The sequence below is a fragment of the Melanostigma gelatinosum genome, assembly GCF_949748355.1.
Source record: "Melanostigma gelatinosum genome assembly, chromosome: 2".
In the NCBI taxonomy this organism is placed as follows: Eukaryota; Metazoa; Chordata; class Actinopteri; order Perciformes; family Zoarcidae; genus Melanostigma; species Melanostigma gelatinosum.
In genome coordinates, this window is record NC_136635.1 from 13,976,122 (window position 1) to 14,000,586 (window position 24,465).

General features: G+C 40.9%; 1 protein-coding gene across 3 annotated transcripts; it reads left to right on the forward strand.

Annotated features, from left to right (window-relative positions):
• Positions 1-996: 996 nt before the first annotated feature.
• On the forward strand, positions 997-24,119 carry usp10 (ubiquitin specific peptidase 10). 3 transcript variants are annotated; one of them, XM_079288325.1, is made up of 15 exons: positions 997-1,227; positions 7,345-7,413; positions 7,744-7,789; positions 8,181-8,240; positions 10,537-11,751; positions 13,877-13,968; positions 14,415-14,524; positions 14,611-14,669; positions 14,760-14,863; positions 15,294-15,393; positions 15,836-16,016; positions 18,391-18,556; positions 19,287-19,431; positions 20,205-20,270; positions 21,108-24,119. In XM_079288325.1, the coding sequence occupies exons 1-15, from the start codon at positions 1,207-1,209 to the stop codon at positions 21,296-21,298; spliced, it is 2,625 nt and encodes an 874-aa protein (XP_079144451.1). In that variant the 5' UTR covers positions 997-1,206; the 3' UTR covers positions 21,299-24,119. The 3 variants fall into 3 exon arrangements, with proteins under 3 accessions (XP_079144451.1, XP_079144452.1, XP_079144453.1); XM_079288326.1 differs by having other exon boundaries at positions 10,540-11,751; XM_079288327.1 differs by lacking the exon at positions 8,181-8,240 and having other exon boundaries at positions 10,540-11,751.
• Positions 24,120-24,465: the final 346 nt, after the last annotated feature.

A 24,465-nucleotide genomic window follows, 5' to 3' on the forward strand; every position in this document is an offset into this window, starting at 1 on the left:
GATAATGACCATAAGAAGATTGTGGATTTTCTATTTCAAGCAAAGAGGTCAATCGTCATACAAGTTGTGATGAGCTCAAACTGCAAGATAAAGAAGGTCTCTCCACTTCCTCTAAAGTTAGCCATACATGAGGAACCCAGAGGTCACAATGAACCCCCACTGACCGGAGCCACACTGAATATGGTAGGTGTTGTTGTTTTAGTTGTTTATTTTGCAGCAAGGCAATGCATGTATTGGCTGGAATCCATTTCAGCCAATACAGGCAACTGACCCAGAGTCTAAGGACTTCAGGGGCCCACAAATCTCTAAGACAAATCTAATTATGTTTCAGAATATGAACAATGAAGAACAACATGATAGATCAGTTGATAGAACCTGGTGCTGAAGATGTTACATATACACCTTCACATCTGTCTGCATGCAAAACATGAACACACATATTTAGGACTACATCTCTGTATGTTTTACATTGTGTTTATACCTAGTACTGTGAACCTTTACACATTCCTTCGACAATCATGCACATTTCTACTCAAAACTATCACTTCTGAAAACCGCACAGCTCTTTCATTTCAATTCCGATGGATTGTACATATTTTATCCTTGTGATATTTTTTTGTATTCTATGTTTATGTTTCTTGATTTTTAATTACATTTTCTCTCATGTTTATGTTATACTCCAATATAGCAAAGCAAATCCTTGGAAGTGAAAACCTACTTGGCAATAAACCAGATTTTGATTCATTGATTATTTCAAATTGTGTTCAGGTGATAATAACTGTATGGACGTTCCGATATGTGTTGCTCCACATGCACCACAGAGGTCAACAGGCTCACGGTATACCACTGAAGGAGAGTATCTATCGTTTAAGAGGATGACCTTTTATTGTGAAGTCCGGGAGCAAGCCACCACCGGAAGTGTTTGTTGCTCCTGCTTGCGCTCGGGCTGCTCACTACAACCGACCGCGCTGGGTTGGCTAGCAAGCGAGGAAGAGGCGAGACAGAAATGGCGGTGACGGCAAGGCGAGCAGCATGAAGTGCTGATGCATTACATGGATCAAAGCCTACGACTGCCAGGACAACGTTGGGAAAATGACAATGACGTCGAAGTAGGACAACTTTTGTAACGGTCATTACAAACCTGCAACACCTTCCCGGGAGAGTTTTCATCTTGTCAGCGGGAGGAGAGAAAATCTCACCGGGAGCATGGCATCTTACAGCAACCAGGTAGTTAAGCTAGCTGGCTAACGTTAGCCTGCAAAACAACTCCTGCAGCGTTATTTATAGACTCGCGACCGCCCCTCAGTTGAACAAGCTTCGGACCTAAAATAGTGTTTTACTACAGCAGCAATTTGGTCAGATGCCAGTTGTAATTTGAAAAATATCTGGCTAGTCGTGCGTGTCATTGAAAATGTAAGGACTGAAAAATGCTTGCTAATGCCCCCTCTAAGCCTCATTGAAACACCACCAGCATGGTAACGATAGCTAACAGGCCTCGGTCCCTCCATTCAAAGGAGACGGCAGCACTATTTGCGGCAGTTTTTAAGGATATGACAGCCACGTTTCATCCAAATGACACGGGCGCGTGCTTACACTCATGCCAGTGACACTGCAGTGTGATATCTCATTTGTGACAAGTGTTATTTCACAGGGCAAAAAGGCGACACGGAAAACTGCTGCGTGTCTGCATGGCCCACCAGCACCGACAGGCCTCTCTCTCGGGGAGCACATTTTCATAACTGGCAGAAACGGAAATTTTGCTTCGGGCAGTAAAGAAGTAAAACGACGATATTGTGGACTGTTTTGCGTGCGATAATTTCACGTTTCTGAGCAGCTGTGAGCCAGTATAACAATGTTAAAAGCGTTTAGCAAAAGCTAACCGCTTTGCACAGATGGTGTGGTTACACTCTGCAGTCAGCCCGCTAGCTGGCTAGCTAAACTCAAATGCGACAGTGTGGGGCCCTCGCTTGATAGCGAAGATTTATTACATATGTAACGTTAAACAATTAAAAGACGGGATGAAGCTCACGCGCAGCGTAACGACTGTGGTGTTACACCGCCAGTCTCCGTAACATTTGGATTGTAGATAACTCGGCACGTTTTGGTGACATTGCTGAGAAAGTAAAGTTAGCCATCATGGAGGGGGAAGGCCCGTTTTTTAGTACAGCCAAGCATGCAGACATGCTAGGTCTGAAGTTTCTAATAATTTACTGAATTAATGTTTAACTTGAGACTAAATTGACACAATGAGATTCAAACGCAGACTAGTGATGCATGCTTCACTGGCTTCAAACTCTGACTGACAGGAGCCGGAATACAACTAACGGCCATAGAAAGGGACACTTTCCCATGCTTTCACGCTTCTTCCTGGTCTCAACGTTAAGTGTTTCTATTGGCTCACTGTTGAGCAAAGCGAAACATTCAGGAGTAAACCTGCTTCAGCTTCTTTCAAACAGCTGTCAGCTTCTTCATGTCTTGGTCCAGTGAAGTGAACCATCATGAAACGTACCCATTGGAGTTGTCCCTCCAAGGTGGGGAATTTATTATCATGTTGTATCAATGGCATAGAATGAGTGGCATGATATTTTATAATTAATATTATAAAAATTTGTAAATGGACAAAATTATCGACGGACATGACAGTAACATTTTACTTTTTTCCTCTAGCAACCAGATTTGGTCTCCTGTCAACTATTTAGTTTGGTCTGGTTGCCCTATTTAGCAACCATTTGTCCAGTATTATAAAACAAATCAGTTTAATGAACCACCCTCTGTAAAAGACTCTACGAAAGAGTTGCTGTCACGTTGATTTGGTCTGTGAGAAATGAAAACTGACAAAAGTGAAAAACCCACTGCAGTGTAACATTAGAAGCAATATCAAGACGACCAAATTCCAGTGAAGGAACAGTTGATAAACAGGTGGTGCAGCCGAATAATCACCGGCAGGAAAAAGGTCATCGCTCTTATGAGTATGAACTTTGCAAAACGGGAAATTTAGGAAATACAAAATATTGTTCTGCATCTGAAAACAAAGAACAGTACATGGCGACATTCGGCTTATTGTACATTGTCCTTTCAAATGTGCCACCTAAATATATATTTTGTCAAATTTATAAAGCTGGTCCACTAAGATATTGCACTGGATGAATTATTTTAGTGTTTTTCTTTTAAACTGTTTGTCACATACAATCAGTTAGATTTGTTCCAATAAAGTCTTACAGAGTTGCAGTAATTCATTTAGGCAACATATTTCCAGACATTGAAAAAGGCCAATGCAGTATTTTAAGAATACAATAAATATCAAACCTAAACTTTAAAACTGGCGCGTTAAAGTCACATTTAAACATACGCATGAGTACAGTTATTGGTTTGCTTTGGTTGTTAAGTTTTGACAGTGAATTATGAAACATGTCTGTACTTTGTGGTGAAGCACTCTAGATGAAGGTCTGGGTGTTGGGTTTTCTTAAAGTTGTCTTCACCAACTTAGGAGAAACCTGCTAAAATGTCCTCATTGACATTTAGACTTAGTGGTTTAACCTGGTCATCTAGACGCTGTGACATGTTGCCACAACATGTTATAGCTTATGCCTCAAATGTGTTGTCTTCCAAAAAATTGTGAAAAACACATAAACCCATTGCATTCAAGGGACATTTCTTTAGTCCACTGCAACTTTAGTTAATGCCTCTCAACTCATCAAATTAGGGAATTGGTTTGAATGGGGAGCTTTGTCTGAGGTCTGACATAGATCTCCTCTCCAGAGACTAAAAATGCAGTCATGGAGAATTTTTAGAATAAACTCCTTCAGCTGTGTTCATTGTAATGTCACCCAATGGTATGGTGCGCCTCTTAAGCGCTTTTGCAACTTTAAACTATTATTGCGACATCCTCCTTATTTTGGTCTCTGTTTAGTTCAGCCCAATGTTCCGCCAAAACATAAGTCTGTGAGTGGACTAGTAATCCTCAGCCTCTTTGGGGAAAAACTACACACGGTATTTACAAATGCATCTGCTACCATCCAAGTTGGCAAACGTTTTTAGCCAGATTGTACACAGAATGGAAAGGCAAAAAAGAAATGGCCAAAGTGCTTCACAATTTGCCTCTCATTCACCCCCACATTCATACACCACGGTGGCTGTACTTTGAGATTAGCATGTTACCCGTAGCACATCACTCTAACATGCAAAATGTTAACGTTTTGTTTCCACCCGTAGCATGCTAAGATGATAAATGCTAGCATGCTACTGGCTATTGTAGACAAAGATAACTAACGGTTAGCGATTAGTCTACTTGTCAAATAGAAAACAGCTACAAGTCACAGAGTCCAAGGTCTTTAAATGTTTTGTCTGATCATCTGTCCAAAACTCAGATATTCAGTTGAGTAGACAAACGGTTCCCCCGGTCTGTTAAACCTGTACATTACAGTGCAAATAGTTCTCAGAATAATTAACATCACCCAAGCCTAGCAGGTATCAGAATGTTCAAAATAACTTAATCCAGATCATTAAACGGTTGCTTTACGGTTTATTGTTAAAGTATATTGACTAATGACTGTTGCCACATTGTTGAATTGCTGAGCAGTTGCTTTGGTCTGACAGCACCTGTCTTCCAGCCGGGATTTCTTTCTCTCACTCGCGCTCCTCTCTATTTCATGCTTTGTAATCATATGTCACCCTATTACTACATCGCATCTATATGCAGGCACAGGCATGCTCCGCAGATTCATTGAAAACGAGTCTGACCTTATTTGTAGTGGCGCTGCAGCGTTTTCATGCTGAGCCAAGTTGTCCATTAATAACTCTGCTTTGGTTTTACGAGAGCAAGCACAGTAGTGCTGGCCGTCTCCTGCTCTTATCACAGGGTGTTATGGCCGGGTTATGCTAGAAACGACGTGGTTTGTACGACGTGTAGTCCGACCACTTCGGAAATCAGCAGTTTAACTACTGATTTATAGGTTTAATTTAATGGTATTTAAAAAGAAAACAGCCCGGGTGTGTATATGTAGATAAGAAGTTCAGTGCTTTGTGTATCAGGTGTCATGCAGAAGATTTCTGAATTGGGATAAATGCCAAAATTTATTTTTTCACATTTTGCTATGTGTTGCAGATGCCAGATGTCATTTTTTTGATTGATCTGTAGATATTATTTAGTTATAGTTGGAAAAAGTTAAGAGAGAGTACCAAAAATGATGTTCACTGATATACCAGAATCAATATCTGGTCTCCTGCTCTGCATCGTTGTATTTTAAACTTGTGAGACATGGTATCACTAAAAGTCATTAAGTGGTAGAAAAGCATATTATGAATATCATCTTTGTTATGCTAGGTTCTTTCCTCGAGCCCTGTTAAATGTGTGTTTGCGTGTGTAGTGTCGTCACTAAACTGTTGAAATCATACAGATGGCTAATTTGTTGTAATCCTCAATCCAAACTATCAGCAAGGGAAGCTTAGTGTGGTATGTGTGGCACGCCTGCACAAAGAAGCAAAGGGACATTCTTTCTGTTGTGATTGTGTTAGCCGTCCTGAGGCCGTTGGTTTATGGCTGGCCGTTTGTCGCTCGTAGTGCCATTTCAGCAATGTGGGCCCTCGCATCGGACCTCGTTTGCAAAGAGTTCCATGTGCTTGAGCTGCACTTTCTTTTCTACGTGCCTGCCCTTTCGCGTCCCACTGTTGATTGCACTGAGAGGATTAACGGCGTGGCTCGTGAGTTCGTTTCACCTTTTTGTCGTTGGCTTTGTGTTTTGCACACGTGGACACTCGGGTGGCAGCGTTTCCCCTGAAGGTGTAACGCCCAGGAATCATTAAACGAGGAAAGTATGGTGACCGTCCATAGAGCGGCTGCTGTGACTTTACGCTTCCACCATAACCAATTAAGATTACAGATTACTACATATCAATACATTTATATCTTATTATTACCATTAGATTTTTGCCGTGGTATTGTTTCAGTATCAATATAGAGATATTTAGGCAGAGTATAATATTGAAGTAAAAATGTTTTGGTTTTGTGACAAATCTACTACCAGTAAAATTCCATGACTCAATACCACAGTAAAAAGCAAAACAACAAATCTCACTTACTTTACTTCTGTTTGCATACTATTTTTTGCAAATGTTGTATTAATCCCTAGTGATCTGCCCCAAGTTTCTTGCCAAAAACTACATTTTACAAGATTACATTTGAACACATGATAATTTGTAATCTTTCTAATTTACTTTTTTATCAATACAATCTTTTAAAGAAGAGGTTGAGCGCAACTCAATGTAACTTCTGAACCTTAGCTGTTAGCTCTGGTATTTAGCCAAGCGGGACTGTCTCCCACCGGCTGCCAACAGCTAACATTGCTCGCTCTGCGGCCGATCTCCACATAGATTTGTTGTTCACAATGTGGCATTATCAGGGACGTTTTATATTGGTCTCAGGTACTGTAGAAAAACGTGTACTGACGCGTTTCCAGAATCTTGGCATCGACTTGTCATATCACCTCTCTCTCCTGACCAATTAATAGGTTTTTCATGTAGTTAAAAATGGTCCGAAAACTTTATGGTTAAGCTTAAGTTAAACTTTAAAAGTCATTTTCAGATTTTATACTGCCATGTAATTAGGTTGAAGTTAATTGTAGTCCGAAAGCATGTTATCCCCACATAAATGTAATGTGGTTTACACAATAACAAACACAATATACTACTAATGATAGTTTGGTAATGTTTTGTTTGTTGTGTAACTAAACAGATGTGTGTCTGAGAAATGCAGCACTGTTCAGTGTGCAAGCAATCACCAATACTGTTATCTTAAGTGATTAATTCATCATTTAATTGACAGTTTACTGCTCAGCTGACAAAATCACAAGCCCTCAGTCAATGTAGTCTCAGTCATTGTTACTTTTATTCATAAAAGTACAGGAAGTTAAAAGCGCACATACACTATTATTATTTTGAGGATGAGGGTGCGTTGTATTAACAGCTCAAAAACCTTCACTAAAAGCAAAAAGTCCTGGAATCAAATTTGAGTGTTTTTGTGTACATGTTTTATGCACAACACTGCATGACTCGGCGCTTTACCTTTGTACAAGCTAGCATTGCAGTGTAGGCTGACTCTAGTAACAGCCCTGTACCAAGTGACGATGGCCTCTGACTCAGTTTATTATTGAGTGGAAGGCCCGGTCCTCCACCATGTGTATGATTTCACTTTCCCTCTTTTCTTTATTTTTAGTTTTGTAAGTATTTATACGGTCTTACAGACAATTCAATACCTGTTTCAATATCACAGCAGGAAAATAGATATTTCTAAGAAAAGTGGATTGTTACAACATTTAAACTAATGGTTCTATTGATTCCTTTCCACAGTACATCTTCGGGGAATTCAGCCCTGATGAGATCAATCAGTTTTTTGTGACTCCAAGATGTTATGTCGAGGTAAGGAGCTGCATTATAACTTGGTTTTACATTAATAAATCAATATTACGTGGGTGTCCATGATGTTTGGCCTTTTTACATGAATATGTGGTTGCCTTTAATGGTCAGCGGGATCTCCTTTTGATAGGAAGCAACTGGGTTCATGTGAATGTTGATTCTAATTTTGACAAATACTAATCCTAATACACTGCTTGGGAACTGAGGTTCTAGGTTGGCCAAAACATGTTATTACAAAGGTAGCCCCATTGGTGTTTTGTAATGCTGCATGTCATTTTTAGATTCTTGTTTTTAGGTTTATTTTTGTTAACTGAATTCTTTGCCTCCACACAGCTTCCTCCGTTCAATGACAAAGTGCCGTGCGTCAGTCAGTCTTCTGGTATGTACATTTCATATACACTCGATTCTTTTGAAGTTGTATTAGCATCAGAGGACTATTCTAATGCTCTTAATTGAAGTCACTGTTTTCAAAGCGGGTCTAAAAACAATGTAAGATAGAAGCCCAGGCTGAACGGACCTGACTAGCCTGGCAGGGAGATGCTTTTTATCCATCTTTCATCATAAACGTTGAATATATTCATACATGCATCATAAATTGTTTAGACTAGATTATATATCCCATTGGATCTTTTATTTGTTTAAGAATGAGTCAGCCAATTTCATTCATTAAATTTCGAGCCCCCAAATTAGAAATGTAAGAGCAGCCACCTGTCTTTGATACCCGTTTGCACATGACATTTGCCTTACCTTGATTTGTATTGATTATTTAGGAACTTACTGCACTCCTGCTGTACCTTATATTATGGAGTCAATTGGACTGCAGGTTTGCGGTGAGTTGAGGAGTCTGACACCTTGTGGCTTGACTAGCTGTTGTACGTTTGCTGTAAAACTCAAAATCCAGGTTTCAAAAACTGGTGGCTTTCTAAACCTTGCGCCTGTATTCTTTCTCTTGCCTGTTGGTATAATCTGTAGAGCTTTGCATGCTCAAGATACTATTAAGTATCTGATCTTCTCTTGCATATGATGCATTTTCACCACTGCAGGGCTCCAAGTTGAATTATAATCGGATTGAACTTTCATATGATTTAACAATCACAATTTATTTACTAAGGGCATAGTGATGGTTTTATGTGATTGCTAACATGTGTGTACATATTTAGCCTTGCATTGTTATGTTTTTTTTTTTTCATTGCTGAGCGCATTTTATAGTCTTGAAGTGTGATTTCAGTAACACCAACGGAAGATCTTCTAATCCCAGTAGAGGAAGTAGATGCTGTTTTCATACCCTGTTAACTGGTGGTGCAACGGATCACACAACTCACGGTTCGGATCGGATCAGCACAAAAGAAAAAAGGGAGCAAATATAACTTTCAGAGCTCCCTGATCACATTTAGTTTGCCGCCCATACTAATTGCTCTGAAGTCTGTACACAATCAAAAATTCTAAATTTTATACTTTTAGTTATTGTCATCTATAGTGTTTTTTTCTTCTTCGTAAAAACACACAATTCTAAGAAACCAAAGATTGTATTTTCATTGATCAAAACAAATCTTGTCATTAGTTTTACTGATGTCTTATAAGCTGTTGACAGGTCATAATTCATCTCTAATATCTATTTATGTTGCTGTGAAAATGTCTCCTTCAAACAACTGGATTCATTCATGTTTCTCACCAACACTATATTTTTACAAGATAACATGTGAACACATCATGATAACGTTATAATTTACCTTCGGCCAATACTCGTATTCAGCCTGAACGTGTTCGTTAGCCGTCAGCGATGCCGTCAGCGATGCTGCCACCGTCCTGTCAATTTAAACACGGACTGGTTGTATTGTCAGAGATCGGCGACTATAAAAGCACGAATGCCACATATTTTACTGAATATTGGAAGATAGTGGTCGTCTGTAAAACATTTTTCATGCGTGCCGAACCGTGACGAGGGATCCGTGCGGATCCCGGGTCGCCAGCGGTCCATTACACCACCACTGTTAACTCCTGCAAGCCATCAGGGTTTACAGTTTGGGTGACCAATCAGCTGTGGTGTTATGAAAGCCACTTGGATGATTTTTCTGATTTGCACTAACAAATGTTTCCTGTGTTCACCTTCTTCCACTTTGCGCCTCTGCTTAATAATTAACTATTTAAGCTGGCTTGCAACACATTTTAATGTAATAATTGAGTTTTGTGATGATGACATACATTTGTTTGTGTACATTGTTCTACATTTTAAGGAGTTTGAGACGCTTTAAAATAGTATCAATGGGACTACCTGGTTAAATAAAGGTTTAAAAAAAAAACGTATTCGGTTCGTCATGCGTACCGAACCGTAAGCCTCGTACCAAACGGTTCAATACGAATACGCGGACCGTTACACCCCTAATGATAACGGTTTGGCATATTGTAATTCAAGTGATCTGAGAGAAAACTACACGTTTGCTGCTCCTCGTGGTGTTTTCAGGCTTTGGGAGATCTAACCCGTGATGGGAGACTTTTGCCAATCACAGTTCAATTTAGAAAGAGGACGTTACTATTGGCTGATCTACACCTGCAGATGCACGATCGCGTCCCTTTGATGAAAGCTTGATTCAGCGGTGGAATATCTTACAGGAAATGTTGCTATTCCAGCAACTGCATGAACTGCACAGCAACCCAATAAAGGAAAACTTTAACCTATATCTGTACTTTAACCGCATAAAGTTCACTGTTAAGCATGTGATTAGATATGATATGACACAAAATCCGCATTCTTGCATTTTAAGTCTGGCATTCAAATAATCCAACTCTGTCCATTTAAAGGCTGTTTACATGTTGAATCACCCCACTGCTGCACATGTTGGCAGCATTCCTGGGATCCACATAAGCCCAGAAGGAAAGTGGTGTAGTTGAGAATACACGACAATAGTTGTTGCAGCTAAAAATAGGTCCAACAGGATTTGTTTATTTTTATTGGTGTGTCTGATCCTGTCAGAAAACTCCCATGACCCCTTTTGGGTGATGGCTTAGTTATTTAGATATACAGATTTATCACAAACTCTTCAGCAGACAGTAAAATAGTGTTTTATATTTAGGTTGTATTTGAAGATGACACTTTGTGTTTCTAATTGATTGAAATGTTATCTGCAGCAGAAGACTATCAGCGCATTGAGTTTGGTGTTGACGAGGTGATGGATTCCAAGCCTGTCGGGTTGAACGATCCTTTGTTCAAGGTGTCGAGCACCCTCAACCCCCAGGCTCCAGAGTTCATCCTGGGCTGCCAGTCGGCCCAGAAGGCCCAACAGACGGCTCCTCCAGAAGACGATGTCCCCGACGGGACCGACTTCAACTCGCTGGATGGCCCTGACTCGGAGGCCTCGGCCCAGGACAATAACCAGTCCTGCCAGGACATGGACGGACTCCCTGGCAGCCTGGGACAGCGAGAGAGGAAGAAAAAGAAAAAGCGACCGCCTGGGTATTACAGCTACCTGGACCCATTAACTGGCAACACTAGCAGCTGCTCAGCAGATGGGACGCCACTGGTGAACGGACATGCAATCGGTGGCCCACACCACAGGGCTGAAGATGTGGGCGGTAAGGCGTTGTCGGGGGCAGAACTTTCCGCCACCGGACCCGTCTCCACTGCAACGTCGACAGCTGCTGCAGCCCAGTTTGCCCCGACATCCACTGCCAATCAGAGGACTTGTGAAAGCCCTGATGACTCTTTTGACTTACCAAGTGGAGCTGCCTCTTTATCAGATGGCAACAATGCAACTTCCTCCTCTTCATCCTCCTCTCAAAGCAGAGGGATGACAGAGGGGCCGAGGACTGCAGATCAGCAGCCAGATCTTTTGGCTCCACAGAGCCCCGACCTTTCAGATACTCCACACAGCCCCTGCTCCAAATCCCCTCTTCCTCCTCCAGCTGCTGTGGCCACGCCCTCTGTCGCCACTTCCGTTACGACTACTGAACTGGAGGACAGGGAGTCAGCAGACAGTGGGGTGGCCAATGGGTTAGCAGAGCCCGATACTGCTGTCAGTGCAGATGAACACAAAGAAGACTGTGAGAGTGGGGAGCTGGCTCAGCATGTCTCCCCAGATTCTGCTACCCAGTCGGTAGTGACAGAGCAGGCCCATTCGCCTGTGATTCCAGCTGCACCTGCTGCCAACCTCCCCAAATCTTGGGCTAGCCTCTTCCACAACTCCAAGCCTCTGCCTGGGGGCCCTCAGGCCTTAGTGGAGGTAAAGAATGTTGTAGAAGTTGTGTCTCCATCACTCGCTACGCCAGAGCAGCCTGAGAAAGTTGGGGAATTCAAAGACGGCCCTGTCCACGTTTCAGAGGATCCTATGGCCCCTAAACTTGCAGGTATTATATGAAGATGTATTGTATTTCTTTAAAAGAAAGTAGACCAGCGTACCGGTTTGATGTTTGAGCTGTAAGTGCATTCCTGCTAGATTCTCTCCCCCGCCACTTGATGGCAATGTCGACACAATTGTACTGTTTCCTTCACTTTGTGTTCCCATGTGAGTTTAAGGTTTTAAACATTTAATGTTTAAGAAGAGTTGACATGGTAAGTGACCAAACTTCTGCTGCTGTCCGATATCTACATTTGAATATTAAGTTTGAGCTGCTTAACTTGTTCAATAACTCCTTGCCACAGGGAAATGTACCGGTATATGACATTTTGCTCACATTAAAGAAGTTCAGGAAATGAACACTAGATGGTGGTGCTCCATCCACAATAGCTGTCGGATATTAGGTCATTAGTCACGTTTGTGTCACCCACTTTATCTCATTAACCAACACTGTTTGAAGTAAGCCTTGTGAACACAGGAATGTTTTCCACACAAAGCTATTTTACATGTAGATTTTCAGATCTTCTAAGAATTATATTATCTTGTAGAGGCACATTCCTGCAGACAAAGGGAACAACTTTAGACAACTTAAGTGTCATATTTAAAGAGGGACATGCAGTGAGTTTTCAAGTTGTGTTGAGGTGGTTCTTGGACCGTTATGCAGTTTAGATACCAATGATATGTGGGTCAATTTGCACTCACGAATAGCCAAACTTTTCTGTTTAGCTGCAGTTTAAATATAATTTGGCCGTTCAGATGTTTAAGTCGGACAGAGTGAGACATCGTTCTCTGTTTCTGCATCTCAGGAACACAATAGCCCGACACAAACGGGCACACATGCTGTTCAGAGAAAGACCAAGTCTGCAGCTTCAACATTAGTTAAAGTGAAACTGCATCATTTCAGCCAAAAGAGTAGAAACGGATTTCTTAGAAATTAGAAAATATACTGAGGCCAAACAATTGTGGTTTGGGTTTATGTGCAGAAAGATCAGGTTGAGTGAACATGAGAACAAGCACAGTTTAGTTTGATTTGAGATCTCTTTGAGCTTCAGTTATTTCTAAGTATTTTGCTGTTCCTCTTCATTCTAAACAATTTTTTTTCGTCCCTTTCAATGGAGCTTTATGTTTTTTTTAAAGCACTGTAATATTTGAGATTTGTCGGTTTTAGATAAACCTGATTATGCTGCATGTATGTACATGTTTGTGGTTTGCTGTACAGTTGTTCTCTCAGAAGGGTATGAACATTTACCAGAGACCTCATTTCTGTCCCGTCTACCCAAACTCCACGTTGAACTCGTTCTACTCAAGTTAAAAGTGCACACTTTCTTCTAAGGTGGCCAGCCCTTATTGGGTGTAATTTAATACACAAAGTATTGTTTTTACTGTAACAGTTCCCTTTTGAGATGTACATTTTATGTATGCATGCTTATGAACCAGAAACCCCTTATGGCTCTTTTTTTATCTGTAGAAACAGATTTTCATATCTTGACAGTATTTAGTCCATTCTTTAAAAACTGCTGGAGTTACATATATTTAACAGAAGCACTGGGGGACACTGACCCTTTAGACTCGTGTTTTCTGTGGGAGAATGGTTCAACGTAGAGAGACTATAGAATCTATAGTCTCTCTACGTGGGTGGACGGATGGGAACTGTTTTGAATACTGTGCTTTTAAGCTGTTTTTCTCTAAATGTGTTAAGTCTGCTAGAGCGTTGAGCATTAGGCTACATACATTTTCTAAAGAAATGGTTTAAAGGATGCACGAGTTTGAACATACTAATAATCATTGTCATGAATGTATATGTCATTAGATGTATTTATGTATCAGTTGTGTTAAACTATGTCCACGTTACCATGGGAGCTGTGTAACTAAATGACGGCCTCCCTTCCTAGGCGTGGTACAACAAGTTCTTTCTCTTATTCAGACAGTCGCTTGTGCTGCCGTCACAAGAGGCAGGAATAGAAGAAGAAACATTCGTTATGTGAAAATGCACTACTGTACTACTGATAATCTGCTATAACATTAACCACTTGATCACTGTGTTAATGACATCGAAAATAATGTTGATTTTCATGGTTTGTTGGCGTTGTACGGGGCTACCTGTTTAAGAACATTGTGTCTGTTTGAATCCCCAGAACTTATTGAGAATGTGAAGTTGATACATAAACCAGTGTCTTTGCAGCCGAGAGGACTGATCAACAAGGGAAACTGGTGCTATATCAACGCTGTATCCTTTCACTCTGCTTTCTGCTGCACCTGCTACTTTTGTTTTTTTTAACCCCTTAACACTGTGGTTACACGTGTATATGTGTGGCTGTTAATGTAACTCGCTCTTATATTGGTGTTCAGTCAAATGGCACCAATGAAAAATGGTGGCACCTCCTTGGCAAGCTGGTTAAAATAATGTGCCATCGTGAAATGTACCTCGTGTTTGGTTGACACTTGCTGAGTGCGTTTCAGTTCTGCGTGGAAATTTCCTGCGACGGCTGTGAAGGGTTTTAACTTAAGGAAAGCTCAAATCATGTTAATGGCTCTACAAAATTTGCCAACTACAAAATGCCTGTGGTTTCATTAAATTCTATCTTATTCATCCATTGGTGTAAAGCTATAAATATCACAGCAGCCTTTTGTAACTTCTACACGCTGTTTTCCACCCTGACTCTGACTACTCAGACCCTACAGGCCCTGATCGCCTGCCCTCCCATGTATCACATGTTGAAGTCCATTCCTCTGCATAATGAAACGCAGAGGCCGTGTACCTCCACACCCATGATGGACAACTTGTGAGTAGCATTTCTGCAAGCTGATATCAAATTGCAAACATTTGTTTTGCTCGGAGACCTCACCGTCGTTTCTTTGTGTCCGACAGCGTTCGGCTGGTGAATGAGTTCAACAACATGCCTGTGCCATCAAAAGCCAAACAGCAAGGTAAGACGTGATATTACAATTTCAAAGACATTTGGTATCGTTTCCTGTCTGCTTCACTGGTGTTGCATGATTTTGTTATTGTGTCCACAGCTGTTGGTGATAAGGCCATGAAAGACATTAGGCCTGGTGCTCCTTTTGAACCGAACTACATTTACAGACTCCTCACTCTCATCAAGTCCAGTCTTTCTGAGAAGGTAAACATGGCTGCCTCTGGATCCAATGCATATTGACTGCAAAGCAATGCGTCACGCTGTTTGTTTAATGATCACGTTCTCTGAATAAGCTTCCTCTGGAACAATCGGTGCTCGAAGGGAATGTCCTTATTTTGTTTTCTTTATATAAAACTCCCACGTAAAGGCAGTTCATGCGTTAAACATGCTGAGTCAATTCTGATTCCATTTTAATGAATGAAACTACATAAACACTCTGCATGAGATGCTTATCTTTTGATATTTAATGAGGCTTACACTCATCCTGTCTAACTTGTAAAACATGCTTAACTGTCTGTTTACCTCAATGAATGTCTGTTTGCACATTCATGTGTGCACGCCAGTGTTTTATTTGACAGTAAGTATTCTTGGGAGAGTTTTAATTGGTGCCGATTTGCTGGTGCTCCACTCGTAGGGTCGACAAGAGGATGCGGAGGAGTATCTTGGCTTCACTCTAAACGGACTGCACGAGGAGATGCTGGCTTTGAAAAAACTAATCTCGCCTCAGGAAGAGAGTAAGCATCTCTTACCGCTTCCATATCGCAACCATATCTCTAGCAAAATAAGATTATTACAGATTTAGTTTAATTAAATTAAATTTTGCACATCATTGCTCTTTCCTGTCTTAGTTAACGATGAATTGCATGAATCAAACTAACAAATTAGATCAAACATCGATTAAGTTTGTGAAATTTTGTGATACTTGTTGGTTTTCAATGAAATCAAAAATAACAATATCCCAACCAGCTGTATGAACACCAGTGTATTATTTATTGGAATTATAAAGATGCAGCTGAACAGGTGTGACCTGAAATGAAGCTCCTATTTTCATCTAGTCGTCATATCAGTTTGAGCTTCTATTGAATTTCCTGCAACTTGTGCGGAGGAGTTCATTTTACTACGCGGTCTTTGCTTGTTTGGCCTCTAAAGTGTATTTCCGTCAATGTTTTTTACCAGAAGCTCCCACACCCAACGGGCCAGAGTCTCAGCCAGGTGTGGAGGAAGATGTTGCGGATAAGGAGGAAGAAGGTAGTGAGGATGAGTGGGAGCAAGTTGGCCCCAGAAATAAGACTTCCATCACTCGCCAAGCTGACTTTGTCCGCACACCCATCACTGACATATTTGGTGGGCACATCAGGTATGTTGACAGATCGCTGTGAAGATGTGTTTCAGAAAGACATTTTTATGTGAAGTGGAAATAATGAGCCCTGTGTAAAAGAAGACATTCTAATAGCTGGTGAACTAGACTGTTTACATTTTGCTCTCTTAAGTTCACAAAGCGCTCCACGGTTCTGCATTAAAGTTGTTTTTTCCCAGTACAGTCGCTAGTAGCCGTAGGCCGTACCTTTCCCTTATAAGAAGCAGTTAAAGGCTTTGTGGGATGACCCTGTTGCAAATACTTGCTTCTTTCTTTTTTGCTCTAAAACCAAGTTACCTCAGGGTATGCTCAATAACACAGATTTTATGCAACCCGGGTGAACCAGCCAAGATGAGAAGTTCTGACAAATTAAGAAGTAGCGTACATCCTGTGCTGACATCATCATGGTGCTGAATTGACTTGTCTAGCACTAGTAATGTAACCAGCTCTTCATAGGTTCCCCGACTTGGGTTTTCTAAGAAAAGAATAAAAGCACTCAGAGCATCCAGTTGAACATCAGCCAAAACACTTAATAAATTCTCAATTAACTCTCTCCCTCTTTTCATCTGGCGCTCTTCTCCTCACCCATTTTCTCACAGTAATAAGCAATATGACAACATGACTAACACAAATTGGTTGTTTATAAACTAACGGAGCCACTCGTGTCTGACAGACCGTGCACAATTTACTGCCGGGCCGAGACACGAAGATCTAATTTCTTTAGAGGGGGAGATGTAACACATTGGGTGTTTACTACAAAAGTCATATGTTTTATGGCAAGACACAATGACATTTATAACTGCGCCGATATGGCAACAATTTAGATCTGAAGCAGACAAGAGGTGAGCCAAAAAACATAGACGAGGCAACGTAAACTGTCTTTCTATGTTCCATGAGTCTAGTGAGACACCTAGTGGTGAGATTCAACGTACGGGTCCTGTCCTGTGATTTGCTTAATATCAAAACCGTTTAAAAATGTTGACACTGGCACAACCCGAAACTGTTTCAGAAACGCCTCCATCACTGTCATAATGAATGGGTTATGATTGATAGAGCGACATACCTTTCTAAAAGAGAAATGGGTCGGTTAGTATCTTTGGTCGTTTCAACGTGAGCTCAGTGATCCGCCTGCCGGTGATTGGCTTTTATTCATTTTTCTCAACAAAGTGCTTTTTAAAGACATGGGGAAAGAACAAACTAATGCTCTATTTGTGTTGTTTTAAGATGTTACAGACATTGTTTTAAATTACTTGTGTAAAACTATGTCCACGTTACCATGGGAGCTGTGTTCATAAATGACGGCCTCCCTTCCTAGGCGTGGTACAGCAAGTTCTCTCTTTTGTTCACAGTCGCTTGTGCTGTGGTCACAAGAGGCAGGAATAGAAGAAACATTTGTTTTGTGAAAATAAAAATGTACGTCTCGTGATTCAGGAATGATTTGCTATAATATAAATCACTACACACCTTTTCAAATGTGACAACATAAACGTTTAAATGGGCTTCTTTGTATTTTTGCTGTTGCAGTGTTTGTTAATGCAGTAGATGCCAGGAAGTAAACAGGGACTATAGTCCTATTTACTGAATGGCAAAGTCTATATCGCAATGTTAATGACTGAAAAGTATACGCGAACAAAATAAGTTCCAAGTTAATACACAAGCCTTCATCGGTGCACCCTGTGCTTGTTACGCAGCTTCTGACTAAACGTTTTTGACCTGTTCACGGTGGCGGCACAAATCGGTCTCCCACCACCCAGCTCCAGCTTTTGTCTCGCCGGCACCGCAGTCCTTCAGAATAACAGCCAGTGTGGTCAGAAGTTTCGACAGCGAGACGTGGGGCACACATTCACAAACAAAGGTCTTAACTTTCAGACAAACTGGAAAGAACCCGTGCGTGTGTAGCCCGCCTAAATAATATGTTCTATGAGGTTCTGGTCTGGCATCGTCCTGGTCTACACTGGTTTTCTCAGAAATGGTTTCAACCAGAGAAACCTGGAGTACAGGAGTGTGTTTAGAGTGTGGTGTGTACGCCCACTGAGCTTGGTCATTATAACCCTTGTATTTGGTTTCTGAATCATTGTTACAGTTTGTAAATGATGTCGTGTTTTTAGCAGACAGTATATTAGATTTTGATTTTTTTCCTTTCAAATATTCTGGGTCAGATGTTGCAAAAGGTTATGCTTGGAATAATTTATAAATGTCATTTCAGGAGCTACAGATGCAATTTTATTAATTAGTTTTGTAGTGTTACTTCAAACATGAATGGTTGTAAAATTCAACATTTGTAGCAAAGACTTGTTCACATTGAGCAATGCAAGTTATGGAAATAAGTGATTTGTTTGTGTATTTAATACATTCTTTTGTTTTTTCCCGTCAGATCGGTGGTGTATCAACAAAACTCTAAAGAGTCGGCCACTCTGCAGCCTTTCTTTACCCTGCAGCTGGACATCCAGTCGGAGAAGATCCGCACGGTCCAGGAGGCTTTAGAGACCTTGGTGGCACGAGAGTCGGTCCAGGGCTACACCTCTAAAACCAAGCAGGAGGTACGAGTGAACAACTCCTTCAGGCTACGTTTAACTTCATTCGTATTGGATGTTAATAAATTACAAAGTTATAAAATGCTCCCTGTTTTTACATACCAGTATTTTATATTATTTTGTGTATTTGAGTTATATTTTTGTGTGCAGGAATATATAGTTTATTTCTGATTTCCTGCCATAGAAATGTTCCTGCTCTTGGCATGTGCACAGATGGTTTCACATTGATGAAGAGTATTGTTGGCTACATGGTAAAAAGAAGAAATCTAAATTGAAATTGTGAATTTCTTTCACAAATGTTAAATTATTTCGTTGGATCAGAATACACAAGACGTAACGGCTATTGAAGAAAACTTTGTTCAGTGAGTGAACATTATTTTGGAACATCTGGTGCAGGGAGTATCTGCTCGACCGCGGTATGATGATCTCTGTGTTTCTGTTTTGTTTCTGTAGCAGATAAACCCTAGTGTTCTGTCGTTGTCCGTTCGGAGACAGTGAACTTTGTTCTCCAGCCCAGCTCTTGTCTATTGTACTTTTAAAAAGCCCCAAAACAAAATGATTCATGAGTCACGACTTTGAAGGGCCTAGCAAGCTGTTTCCATCAGAGTGTTACCTTTTGTTCTGTACTTGTACCGATTCGTTCTCTTATGTCTACACTTAGGAAAACACTCGTGACTTTTTGAAGATTTACCTTTTTAAATAACCTTCTCTGACTTTCTCTTCTTTCTGTTTTTAGATCGAGATCAGTCGGAGAGTGACTCTGGAAGAGCTGCCCCCTGTACTGGTGCTCCATCTCAAGAGATTCGTCTTTGAAAAGACGGGAGGCTGCCAGAAACTGACCAAGAACATTGATTACCCCGTTGACCTGGAAATCAGCAAAGGTATAGACCGACACTCCTCTGAACACACCATATAACTTGACCTGTGCACACTGAGCACTGTTCAACACAAAGTTCATGAACAGTGCTCGGTGTTTTAATATAGAAGTTGATGATCCAATTTACCTGCACTGACCAAAGACGTGCAACCTGTTGGTTCGCTATACTGTATCCTCATTGTCATAGTCATCCTTTTTATGATTGTGTACATATGTTTGCTTGCAGCAGACGATAATGTTGACGAAAGCTACCTTTCTTTTGTATTTTTATGTTACGTTGTCTCCTAATCATGAGAACACTGTTGCATTTAAGACACGTGTATACAAGACTGAATTTCCAGTCATCAGAACTCTAACCTCCATGAGTCGGCCAAATGAACCACAGATTTACACTCTGTCTCCTCAGAGAACTTGATATTCAAAAAGACGGTGTGTCTTTTCTCAAGGGGATTATGTATCTCGTGGGAGTGACTCATGAAAATTAGTCGACATTACGCACTCATCGAATGAAGATGCTAAAGACTATCTTGGCTGTTTACGTTCTTGGAGGGATCGGGTTCACAATGAATCCAGAACAGTGTTGTGGTGAAGTTCGTAAACCAGTTCAGGTTTTTTAACCATTTTGTACTAAACAGATTTTAAATTAAATTATTATTATATTATGACATTGTACTTTGCACTTGCCCAGCAGCAGAACATGGTGCAACTAATTCTGTAATCTATAATAATTTAAGCAAGGCGTTACAAGCTGACAGCTTTTTATCTTTCTGTTTACAGATCTCTTGTCCTCTGGAGTGCGGAGCAAAGTTGTGAAAGGCCAAAGAACTTACAGGCTCTTTGCAGGTGTGTTTGAGTTCTTTAAAGTCACATTGTTATTTCTGCGGCAAGGCATGTTGTCATTTTGTGTTTGTAACATATTGTAAGTCCACCATGATGTGGCACAAAATAACGATGCTACCAAGGAGACTTATAGGTCCTCTATTGAAGAAAGTCAGATTTAATGTATGTTTTTCTGATATAGCAGGTCGAGTGGCCATGTAAACGGTATGAGAAAATTGAAGTTCATGTTAACAAATAGCAAAAATGCCCCAAAAAGTATGAGCCTGAAGGTGAGCAGCCCCCTTTAAAGGTTTGTCCCTTTCTGTCTTGAACCTGAATACATCTGTTTGACAGTCCTTTCATTTGACATCAGGAAACATGTTTTTGGGATAAGTCTTAGTTCTGCTAAGTTTTCCAAGAAGTGGTTCATCCAGCTGGAGTAAAAGCCATGTCAAAGTCATCAACTGAGTTATTTCCCTTCTTTCAGTCCCACGATTTAGATCGGTGAGCTTTTGAAAACTTAATGAGAAAGTGAAAGCATTACAAGTAAATGAGCGAAACCCTGGTTAGCACCTGTTTTCATGTATGAAGAGACCTGTAGCATGCCTCTTACTAGTCATAGAACACTGGTTATTAAATCCCCCCGAACTTTGTGTCAACTTGGGGCGGGAATAGTTTAATTAGTTTCATATAATCATTAAAAGAACGTGTAGAAAGCGATGGTATACGTTACTTGAGCCGCATCACACATTCAAGGATAAACGGCTCATGGTATACAGCTGCAGTGCCCGAACTTGAAGTAATGGATGATGCTTAAGTAAAATGTCCCACTTTTCTCTCATGTCTTTGTCTCTTAACCAGTTGTCTATCACCATGGGAACAGTGCGACAGGCGGCCATTACACCACGGATGTCTTCCACATCGGTCTTAACGGCTGGCTGCGCATTGACGACCAGACAGTGAAGGTCATTAACCAGTACCAGGTGATGAAGCAGACCGCAGAGCGCACCGCCTACCTGCTGTACTACCGCCGCGTCGTCGACCTGCTGTAGACGCGCACTCCCACACAGCCCGACACACACACACACACACGAGAATACCCAAATATATCCACAAACGCACACAAAACATACATGCTCTAAATGCACTCGTTGACCGGACAGTACATGGACACATGACAAGAACACACACAAAACTAATGAACAGGAACACTGCCCAACTTGTTCTTTTGCAAGATTTTCCTCTTCTTCCCTCCTGTCCCCGCTTTCCTGAGAACCAGCTTTTCCAACACCTTTTTCCCCTTGTCTCTTTTTTTTTTTTTTTTTTTTTTTTTTTGGAGGAAGAGAAACAAGCTGCATTCACAAATATTTCCCTGTGACTGCGCGCTCTTCTCTGTGCACCACTGCTACTTTTTGTTTTGTCCTTTTTTGTTTTTACTTTTAAAGCAGCGAGGAACGGACCGTTGAATAGACAGAGGTGGGGTTGTGGTTACAGGTTAGGACCCGAGACGCACCTCTGCCTGAGCCCACCGCTCGGCTCAGATAGCAAACCGTGGACTCGCACACAGGAAGAACTATCTACCACAGGCTGCGAGTGGACCGCCGGGGTAATTTCTCTTGTTTGAATTCCCTTTTTTAAGGAAATGTCCTAAAAAAAAATCAGTGTTTTGCCTTTTAGTGAAGGACAGTTTGCCGAATGAATTTGCAGAAGTTTAAAAGCCTATTTGAATTTGCCCGAGTGCATTGAAAAGGCCCAGCACCAGCATTATCACGAGTCTCTCCTCCCAAAGCCAGATTGTCTTCTTTGCCACCAACACAAACTCCTCCTCATCCATCTCCTCACTTTTACGATGCTTTTAAATCTAGGTACAACTTGAGCCATCAACCACAGGAAACCGATCGGTGGTACATTGAGAACTGAACAGCTTCCTTGTTTGAGAGACCCTCGTCATGGTATGTGGGTTTAGATTTAGAAAGATTCTAAAGAAATATTAATGCGCTTTAGAATTTAATAACAAATAAGCTTCTGTGCACAGAGTATAAACTGATTGATGATTACAATATGACAGGCAAATGGATATTTTGCAAATATTTAGATTAAAATGTTCTAAAGGACTACGCTAGTTTTTCGACTCAGTTATTGCACCGGAGAGTTGGCAACCAATCAAGACAGTCCATTGCAAAACCTGCCCTTGTTTACTTTGTACATTTCCTTCTCTATCCATTTTCTTTGTCTTTTGTTGTCTAAAGGTTCCACCTGTGTATAGGTGGCTTATCAGTGTAGTTTTGAGCCACACCACCCCTCTTACCCCCAATCTCAGCAGAAAGCGGGGGCTGCCTTAGGTTCAATGTGTGATGTTTTTCCACTCGGTGTAAAAGTCTACCCCTCATCAGGCACGAACAGCAAGTCTAATGTCTGTGAAGAATTGGGGGAATGTACCTGACACCTCTGTATTTACTCTTTTGTGGCTCGGCCTTTCCTCCTAGTCGAGGGAAACGGAGTGTTGAGGGGAAGTGGGACTACATCTGTGCTAAGCTCTGCATAAAACCCCCAGACGTGTGCACAAAAGGTGATAGTGTTTGCGTTTGTTGAAGATATAGATTTCTTTTTTTTTTTGGGATCATTCATTGATTGTGATGATTTTAGTTTGAGTTACTAAAAGATGTTCGTTTTTTTTCTTTTTTGTCATTCATCATTTATTGGATGTCCCCATGCTCTCGCTCCTTTCAGAAAAATATGCTTGCGTTTGAATTGGTGTTTGAAAAGAAATTACACAGGCTAAAGCACAACAATGAATAAAATTGAACTAGTTCTTTGCTTGATATTTACTTCCATTTTTTTGTCTTTTTTTCTTTTCACAATTGATTTAATTTTTTCCCCTGTTCAAGACCCATTTCATTCCAACCACCAGTGTCAGTATCTCAGTATTAACACTTCTCAAAATATAATCGGCTCAAGTATTTCTAAATGAATTCGGCTAGTGTACTTTGACTTCGATCCACAGAAGTCTGTTTTATCCTCACAGGTAGCAGTAATACTAGCTACACAAGTAAGGAGGTGGATGTCCCACATTTTGCTGCCTCAGATTGAAGAGGTGGTGCAAAATATGAATCCTCTATTTTTAAAGCAAGGCAAGTATTTAACTTCATTTAAAAGGCTCTTGCAGTACTTGATTGTAAGAACAAAGACTGGTTAGGTTCAGTCTTTCAATATGAAATGACATGTCTGACATTTTCAAAATTTACTTAATTTCACATGAAGTTATTTTCTAGACTGCGATAGACTAACGTGGTGCAGAGGCTCAATTGACTTTTTCTTGTTTGTTTCAAAGTCAGAAACCTTCCCCAAGGAAACCAAAGGACATTACTCTACATAGGCCCCACTGCCTCTCCTTCAATATGTAATGAAACTTTATTTTACCTTCTCCATCCGAGGTCTTGTTGCCATGTCCGTGACTCATTCCACACAGGAAACGGAGGCATGTCGTTCAGACGGTCAATGCATCTTCTAATGTTGATATTTCAGTTGTGCTGCTGGCTCTGTAGTCATATCTGCACAAATTGTGACATTGTTGATTTGCATATTTTATTTCCCCTTTTTTGATGAATGTTTGGGACTTTGAACGGACACCTTGAGCTTTCTGTTGTACAGTTTTATCGCAGTCTCATGGATGGTCAGGAAATGTGCTGGTGAAATGCTTCAATGATGTCTCTCTTCAGTATGTGCTCCTAACACTATTGTCTGCTGGGAATTGTTGGGATATTGGCCTGAAAAAAAAAATCTATACCGTCTTTTAATTTTAAGCCTCCAAGCATTCTATTTTGTTAATTGTTCAAATAAAGGATTGTGCAAAAAAAGCAGTTTGCTCATGAAGTGCAGTCAGAAAACTACTTGGGGTTCTTATAATACAGGAAATACTGAAAACAGCTGCAGTCGCTACACTCTGGACTGGCCTACAGAACAATGTGCACAATAAAACAAAACTAAACAATCCACGAGTCTTGGTCTACCACACACTGCTAATTGGTCTCTTGTTCCTGCACGTTAACCTATACTATACGTAGTATTTGCAGTATGTTGTACCCCCCCCCCCCCTCCCCTCCTGTGGTCGGGCTGGCTGCCTCAGTGTCCACTCTGCTCTCTTTAGAGCCGTGGCTGAGCCTCTTAGCTTTAATGGGAAGCAGAACCCATCGTTGAAAAATTTGCTGTGTAAGGTTTT

Bases quoted from the DNA above. Each gene is read 5' to 3' on its own strand.
- usp10 (XM_079288325.1), top strand. From the start codon at position 1,207: ATGGCATCTTACAGCAACCAG. The intron at 14,670-14,759 runs GTAAGACGTGAT...TTGTGTCCACAG, and splicing joins ATCAAAAGCCAAACAGCAAG to CTGTTGGTGATAAGGCCATG. The intron at 19,432-20,204 runs GTATAGACCGAC...TTCTGTTTACAG, and splicing joins TGACCTGGAAATCAGCAAAG to ATCTCTTGTCCTCTGGAGTG.